General features: G+C 45.6%; 1 protein-coding gene across 1 annotated transcript; it reads left to right on the forward strand.

Annotated features, from left to right (window-relative positions):
* Nucleotides 1–2,207: 2,207 nt before the first annotated feature.
* Nucleotides 2,208–8,440, forward strand: CNOT11 (CCR4-NOT transcription complex subunit 11). The gene is made up of 7 exons (XM_015850331.1): nucleotides 2,208–2,691; nucleotides 2,838–3,002; nucleotides 5,448–5,600; nucleotides 6,142–6,344; nucleotides 6,971–7,173; nucleotides 7,455–7,551; nucleotides 8,095–8,440. Exons 1-7 carry the CDS (start codon nucleotides 2,280–2,282, stop codon nucleotides 8,290–8,292), a joined length of 1,431 nt encoding a protein of 476 aa, XP_015705817.1. The 5' UTR covers nucleotides 2,208–2,279; the 3' UTR covers nucleotides 8,293–8,440.
* The last annotated feature ends 251 nt before the right edge of the window (nucleotides 8,441–8,691 follow it).

Raw genomic sequence — 8,691 nt, forward strand, 5'->3', positions numbered from 1 at the left:
GCCCTGTAAGGAGTTCAGTAGATACAGGAAATAAATGGGAACATTACAAAATGAATGAGACGAATCTCTGATACAGACAAAACAGTGGAGCTTCACTGTTGCTGGAGGAAAGTAAAATCACCCAATACTTGTTCTTTCTAAAGGGAAAGAATGAGGAGGGACTCTCTCAATGTCTGGGAGTTTAAACAGGCAAGAAGGACAACGCATTTCCAGTCCCCAAACACACACGTTGTTCTGCTTTCATACCTGACCGCCATTGCTTGCACTGTTCCTGGCACAGGATGAGAACACAAACCCTCATCCTGCACCTCACTGAGCACTTTCTCACTAAAACCATCAGATCCTGCTTTTCTCCTTTCCTTCCAGGAGTCCTCAGTTCCTATAAACAAAGAAAAGTAACTTCAGACAGAGATGAATATTCCCCCCTGCTCCTACTAGAGCCATAGCCTGGATTTGAGTTCAGCACCCTACAGGCAGAGGAAGAAACAGAAGCTGAAAGTCCCCCCTCCTCGAGCATCAGCTCTGATCAGCTCTGAATTATTAAACACTTTATCAGAAAGCAGATTTCAGATTAGTGGTTTAAGCACAAACAAAGCCCTCCCTCCTGCAAAGATCCAACTGATATTGATTTGAGATGAAAACAGAAACAAAGCGTAAGTCGGAGTCATCGAACCAGGGAACAGAAATAGTGCCAAGTGAGTCAGGCGTGCAATTGCAGAGCTCAGACGATAAAAGCTGAATACTCCAATTCAAGTTCAGAGTGAAGAGTTTCCAAGTGATGTTCACATAGGAATCCAAGTAATCATAGAATTACCCAGGTTGGAAAAGACCTTGAAGATCATCAAGTCCAACCACAGCCTAACCAGCACCCTAACTCTAACAACCCTCTGCTAACTCATATCCCTGAGCACCACATCCAAATGGCTCTTAAACACAACCAGGGATGGCGATTCAACCACCTCCCTGGGGAAAATAATAATAATGACTTGACATGGGCTGACACTTGAAAACTGCCTTAAAATACCCAAGTGTCACTACAGTTCACAGAAGCTCAAGAATTTATCACCAACCATGTTTGTTTCTGAATGACCATGGAACAGCACATATGAAGCCATTGTAAAATCGTATCTGGGGTGTTTTTACAAAATACATCCAAGAATCGCTTGACATCTTTGAGGTCTGATGAACAAGTGAAGCTCAGGAAGGCTTTTAGGCATTGTTAGCACGCCAATATTGTTGATTACTCCAGGAGTAATAAATCTGTTTCTGTTGTCTCATGGTAGGTTTTGAACTGAAGAGCTGAACTAGGAAAGATAACATGCAATGGTCACTAGAAAGCTGCATATGGAGAGGCTCACACGAAACCTAACTTCCCCAACCCTTTTAGATTTGTTGCTATTAAAAATACACTGTAGATGGGCAGGGTCACTTAAATTACTAAGGGAAGGAATCTGTGTACAAGAGAAAAGCCTTGTGAGAATAAACAAAACAATCTGGATGTGTTCTGATTTCCCCTTTGACTTCAAGGTGTGACTTAATTCCTTCCCATCGTGTTCTTCCCATGTGAAATGTGGGATAAAAATACACCAGTGGAAGTTATTTCCTAGCTGAAGGATTCAGCTTCTTCGCTAGAAGAAACTCAAACACTTGCTGTGAAGCAGGTCAATTTAATATCACTTCTTTGCCACCTTTTTCTTTCACCTCCCTCCTGCTGCCTATTTCTGTTGCTACCTGAGCAGAAGCACCACAGATCTACTTGAGAGTGGATGAGCACCCAGACAACTTGCACACACCAGAAGCACAAAATCCGCTGCTCAGTTTCAGGTCACAGAATCTCAGAATTGTAGGGGTTGGAAGGGACCACTAGAGGTCATGGAGTCCAACCCCCCTGCCAAAGCAGGCTCCCTACACCACGTCACACAGGTAGGCGTCCAGGCGGGTCTTGAATATCTCCAGAGAAGGAGACTCCACCACCTCCCTGGGCAGCCTGTTCCAGTGCTCCATCACCCTCACTGTAAAGAAGTTCGAACTTCCTATGCTGTACTTTCATCCCATTACCCCTAGTCCTATCAGATGACAGCACCACAGGGCGGTGTGCGTGGAACGCGCTGCGCTCCCCCTACTGGCCCCAACGCCCGTCGCGCTCCGTCCCCGCCCCGCCCCGCCAGTCCCGGCCCAATGTCCCGGCCCATCCCCTGCCGTGCCGTAAAGCGCGTCCGGCGCCTCAACGCTCGGCCTTCCGGTGTTGTGCAGCGGCGGGGCCGTGCGCCGTGAGGCGGATGCCCGGGGGCGGGGGCAGCCCGGCCGAGGCGGGCGGTGAGGCGGGAGGAGCGGGTGGCGGCGGTGGAGCGGCGGGCGGCAGGATGAGCCTGTCGCCGAAGGAGCTGACGAGCCTGCTGGGCATCGTGTCGGAGGAGGCGGGCGGCAGCACCTTCGAGGGCCTCTCCAGCGCCTTCCACCACTACTTCGGCAAGGCCGAGCATTTCCGCCTGGGCTCCGTGCTGGTGCTGCTGCTGCAGCAGCCCGACCTGCTGCCCAGCCCCGCGCAGCGCCTCACCGCCCTGTACCTGCTATGGGAGATGTACCGCACCGAGCCCCTCGCCGCAAACCCCTTCGCCGCTGTCTTCGCCCACCTGCTCAACCCCGCTCCCGAACGCGGCGGCGACGAGGCGGAGCGCACCCCGCTCTCAGGTGCCGGGAACGGCCGGGGCTGTGACAGCGGGAAGGGTCACTCGTTTTGCCGTAACGTTACTGTACGAGATGATCTCTCCACGCTTAAGGAGCACGCGGGGTAGTGATGGCCTCAGGAATCTTACCGCTCCCCTCTCTCCCCGCAGGCTTCTTGCCGCCCATAACCCCGCCCGAGAAGTTCTTCCTCTCGCAGCTGATGCTGGCCCCCCCCAGGGAGCTGTTCAAGAAGACCCCGCGCCAGATCGCTGCCATGGACGTTGGCAACATGGCCCAGTCGGTGGATATAAGCGGGCTACAGCTGGCATTGGCGGGTAAGGAGGAGATGTGGCTGTGCTGTGATAGGAGAGTGGTTAGGCCCTGGAACAGGCTGCCCAGGGAGGTTGTGGATGCCCCGTCCTTGGAGGTGTTCAAGACCAGGTTGGACGGGGCCCTGGGCAACCTGATCTAGTAAATGTGTATGTTTGGTGGCCCTGCCAGGCAGGGGGGTTGGAACTACATGATCCTTGAGGTCCCTTCCAACCCGGGTCATTCTGTGATTCTGTGAAATGTTAATTGCTGTTTGACTTTGAGGTGCTTCTGTCTGTGTGGCAAAAGTTGGACTGTGGTCAGGTTTTGCAGTGTTAGCTCACACTAAATGTTCTGCCTTTACTAGGCTATAAGGAACTCAGTGCTTATTCTTGGGCAGGAATAGGATTGTTCTGATCGTGTGGAGCAACAAGTTGCATCTAGAGCTGATCTGAAATGGAAAATATTGCTTAGAATGAGTTGCCAACTCGAGCAGTTTATTTCCTAGGTACTCTATTCTGCACAATACAGTACTTGGCTTCTAAACTTCAGTTCAGTTGGTGACGTACTGTAACAGGTTGCCCAAGGAGGCTGTGGATGCCCCATCCCTGCAGGCATTGAAGGCCAGGCTGGATGTGGCTCTGGGCAGCCTGGTCTGGTGGTTGGTGACCCTGCACATAGCAGGGGGTTGAAACCAGATGATCACTGTGGTCCTTTGCAACCCAGGCCTTTCTATGATTCTATGATTCACTGTGGTAACTTTTCTTGTAGGCTCTTCTATTGAATGTCAGTTGCTGGAATAGAGCGTCTTGATTCTCCAGATCAAGAGAGCCTGATAAAACATAAGTGATTGCATTCGTAGGAATTGTTTTCTTCAATTTGAACATACTGGTTCAAGTTGCTGTGTTCTCTTCTGAAATACAACCGTGTTCTAGCTAACAGCGCTCACCCCTTCCTTCTGCTTACACTGGGCTGCCCAGGGATGTGGTGGGGTCACCATCCCTGGAGATGTTCGGGAACATGTAAGAATGTATCTTAAACTTTTGTTCTAATTAAGCATCATTAGTCATTTGAGATGAGGGGATTTGAGGGTATACAACCAATCCATGACTTTATACCTATATAGGTGTAAGTTTTAGACTACGGATGACAATGAAGGACACCCAGTATGTCACCTTGTTTTCTTCTCAGAGAACTTCTTACGTTGACTCAGCTGATCCCTGTAGGAGCTGAATGGTAGAACTCACAAGCTGGAATTTCCAACAGCGTATAAAGTTTGAGCATATATTCCAGTGTTTTGCATGGGCTGACATAATTGGAAGATGGACATTTCTAGTATAAACTAGCAGTAGGCAGAGCTTTGTGTCTGTGTCCTTTTGTTACCTACAGGAGTTTTGCTGTAAGCGTCTCTCATGGATCTGAAATAGAGTTTCATACGGATGAGGAGCTGCAAAGGGTTATATGGCTGCACAAAAAAGTGTGCTTTGTTAAAAGAGATAAGGATGGGGTACTGAAGCTGAGGGCACTACACTTAATTAATCATCCGGATAAGAAATGGTGTTGATTTCGTGTGGGACCAGCAAATTTGGCCTTCAGATTACTTGAGACTTTATCTGCTACTTAATATCCTCCTTGGGAGGGGGAGGGAAGGAACATAAGATGGCATTGTATGGCAGGCTCTTGGCTTTCCTGCATGTTGTTGGGCTTTTGTTGGTTTGCTTTTACCAAGGTAATAGAAAACATGGTTCTCACTAATACAGAGAATATGGAAGGTCAGCCCTTAAGCCTTCAGGTATGGAAGAGCGAGAGACTGTGACAGAAGAACACCTAAAATTTGACAGTGCAAATATTGATTGGTTGTAATAGTTTATTTTACCACTCTTTCACGTCTTCAGCTTCATATGCTAAATTTAGTATTACTTCTATGTACCTTGTTTATGCTCTGTAATTTGGGCTTTAGAGGGATGCTCTTACAGGACTTTATAGCTGTAACTGTAGAATCCTGTATCAATTAAACTCCTATGCAAAAGCAGCTTACGTGGTGCCACTGAAGTGTGTTGGCTGAATCTGAATAGGTGACTTCAGTTCTAGTATGACCCTTATCATTGCAGAAAGTAAATGTATCTCTGCAGGTTTCTCTCTTCACTGCTCTGAGAAATGATTGCAAAAGTAGATAGAGTTATGCGAACTCTTTCAGGACTATCATGTGGATGTACTGATTTGCTTGTAATATCACATTGCATCAGTTACTTAAAGTCAAGTCTGAGATTCATTTCTACTTCCTCATCCTTGCTGCTGGCTGCCTTCTATCATCTGGTAGACTCAATAGTAGCAAGTACAGAACTAAATTCCATGTTGTTATCTGTTCGGGTTTTGATTTATTGCAGCTAAAAAAGCTTTTGCTTAGCTTCTAGCATTTTGTCATCTCTTTCAATTCCATGCTTTAATACTGTGGACTGTCCTTCTTGCAGAGCGTCAGTCTGAGTTGCCGACACAGAGCAAGGCCAGCTTCCCCAGCATCCTCAGTGATCCTGACCCAGATTCTTCCAACTCCGGTTTTGACAGCTCTGTTGCCTCCCAGATCACGGAAGCATTAGTGAGCGGACCAAAGCCTCCTATAGAAAGTATGTACGTTTTCACATCTTTTTGTTTAACCTCACGGTGTGCTACGTTGTTAGTCATCTCCAGATGAAGCATAGTATGACTCAAAAATGTTTTCAAGGTATGAAATGGGAATGAAGATGAACGAAGCAGTGCAGAACTGTATTAAACTGTCTCCAGATCAGTCTCCGTCATGTTCCCATTTCCAGGCTTTTCAAAACCTGGAGTCTGCCTCAGTCTGATAGATGTGTTACCTGATGCTCCTCAACTCGCAGCCCCTTGCACTAAGTTCTACTGTAACACATCAAAGAGTCAGTAGCATGGGAGAGAAAAAGACCATTCATCAGTGAAAGAAGCAGTAACGTAGCGATCCAATTCAAGAGGAAAAACAGGCTGATGTAACAGCATCACTAAAAATGAGGAATAAATACTTTCCTGGGAGGAAAATAAGACCGTCATGTGCTTCCCACTGTTGCTCTAGCTTAAAAAGTTGAGAACCTTGGAGATACCCTTGTACTGAAATAAAATGGAGCTCAATGTATTTCACTTTGTTGTCTTTTTTAGGTCACTTTCGGCCAGAGTTCATTCGTCCACCACCTCCGCTCCATATATGTGAGGATGAATTGGCATGGTTAAATCCCATAGAACCAGACCACGCGATTCAGTGGGACAAGTCAATGTGTGTTAAAAACAGCACAGGAGTTGAGATAAAAAGAATTATGGCAAAAGCTTTTAAAAGTCCCTTGACTTCCCCACAGCAAACACAGGTAAGTATTGTGCCATTTCCTGCTTAAATTGATTTTCGAGCAGGCTGTCTATTAAACCTACATGTTTTCAGTTTAAATTATCCTAGTTTTCTAATTCAGATTTCTGTAATGATTGGGTAAGCATCCAGTAATCCAAGCTCTCAAAACTCAGTGCGTTTTTACTCTCAATAACTTCCTGAAGGGAGGTTGTAGTGAGCTGGGGGTTGGCCTCTTCTCTCAGGTAATTGGTGATAGAACTAGAGGGAATGGTTTTAAGCTGTGCCAGGGGAGATCGAGGCTGGACATTAGGAAGTATTACTTTTCGGAAAGGGTAGTCAGGCATTGGAATGCACTGCCCAGGGAGGTGGTGGAGTCACCGACCATGCAAGTGTTCAAGAAACGTCTGGATGTTGTGTTGATGAATATGATTTAGCTGGGAAGTATTGGTAATGGTTGGACTAGATGATCTTCTAGGTCTTTTCCAACCTGATTCTGTGCTTTTGGTTATAGTACATATGAACAAGATAAGTCTTTAAACTTCATAGCGTTGACTGGATGTAGTTAAAAGCTGATCAGTAAGCAAGCGGAACTGATACCTTTCTGTGTGTGAAATCTCTTGATAACCAAGTTCCTTTTCCCTTCTACAGCTCCTTGGAGAACTGGAAAAGGACCCCAAGCTTGTTTACCATATCGGTCTCACTCCTGCCAAACTGCCAGACCTCGTTGAAAACAATCCTTTAGTAGCCATCGAAATGCTGCTCAAACTGATGCAGTCCAGTCAGATAACAGAGTATTTTTCTGTCTTGGTCAACATGGACATGTCCTTACATTCAATGGAAGTTGTCAATCGGTAAGTGGATGAGTGGATAAGCCAAATGATATGAAGAATCTCAGTACTCAGGCAGTATGGAGGATTGAAATTATATTGATTCACTTCTATAATTTACAGCAAATGTTTGTGTTAATGTCAGATGTACTGAAGCCCAAATTCATCTCTGCTTCTGTACTGGGTTGGGTTTAAAAATGAAACATGATCAGCAATAGATTAATATCACAGGTCTAACTCTGTTCTGCAATGGAATCGCTGAATTTATGGCTTCATGAAGTATTTGATGTCTTTAATTTGAACAGGCTTACTACTGCAGTTGATCTCCCTCCTGAATTTATTCATCTTTACATCTCCAACTGTATCTCCACTTGTGAACAGATTAAAGACAAATACATGCAGGTGAGTGCCCTACTAAGTGGGTTAGGAAAAAAGGTCCCATATCTTGCTCTGTGTAATACATGCTTAGACTTTGTTAAGCTTAGCTCACACCAGGTGTGGTGAGTCTTGACCAGTTCCTCCCTTGGCTTTCTTTTCTCCATGCTGAAGGACTGCAACCTCATCAGGCTTGTGCAAAGCAGCCATTACTTTCCTTTAAGCTTTTTGGTTTCTTTCTTGAGTGCCTGCTGTAGCTCTCAGATGGTTTGAGATGTCCCTGGTTGTGACAGCATCTTAAGCTATCATCCCTTCTCTCAGGACTTTATAAAGTTACATAATAAAGAAGTACAGTACTGTAAAGCAGAGGAGCCTGCTTTTTTTAGATACAGTAGTGATAGGAGAGGTAGAAGAGCATGAGCAGCATGTTCAGAGCTTGAGAACAAGAGGACTGCTGTACCAAAATTACTCCTGAAGTGAAGGGGCTGTTGCACTGCTGAGGGCCAACACACAACTGCACTAGCTGTAAATACATATGAAGGTTGTGAAACCATCTCTCTTCTGTTTCAGAACCGCCTGGTACGCCTTGTTTGCGTCTTTCTTCAGTCTTTGATCAGAAACAAAATTATCAACGTTCAGGACTTGTTCATAGAAGTGCAAGCGTTCTGCATTGAGTTCAGCCGGATCCGAGAAGCTGCTGGCCTCTTCAGGTTGCTGAAAACCCTGGACACTGGGGAAAACCCATCAGAGACAAAAGCTTCTAAATAAGACTGTGCTGTCAGTGGAGGGGAAAAAAGCCTGTCAGCATTCTGTACCAATTAATTGTATATTTCAAACAGAAATCACTGGATTAATGATGTAATACACTATAAATAGCATTTTACGCGTTTAAACAATAAATAATTGTTTTCTCAGGTGTGTGCTTAAGTTTGGATGTTACAACTTCACAGTTCAGTTTTAAATTCCAGGGGTTGCACTCAGGTGCTGAACTAGAAGCTCTATTCCTACAGAAGGATGTAAATAATACTTCCCCTTCCACCTTAAATTCAGATACTGCTACTCACTGTGTCTAAAACCGTTCACAAATAGCTGAAGGCAATTGGTATCCAAATAAGTAACTTCATGTCCTTTCTTTGCTCTGTTAGGGCCTTCTGAAAAGCAGATACA

The sequence above is a fragment of the Coturnix japonica genome, chromosome 1 (assembly GCF_001577835.2).
Source record: "Coturnix japonica isolate 7356 chromosome 1, Coturnix japonica 2.1, whole genome shotgun sequence".
Classification (NCBI taxonomy): Eukaryota; Metazoa; Chordata; class Aves; order Galliformes; family Phasianidae; genus Coturnix; species Coturnix japonica.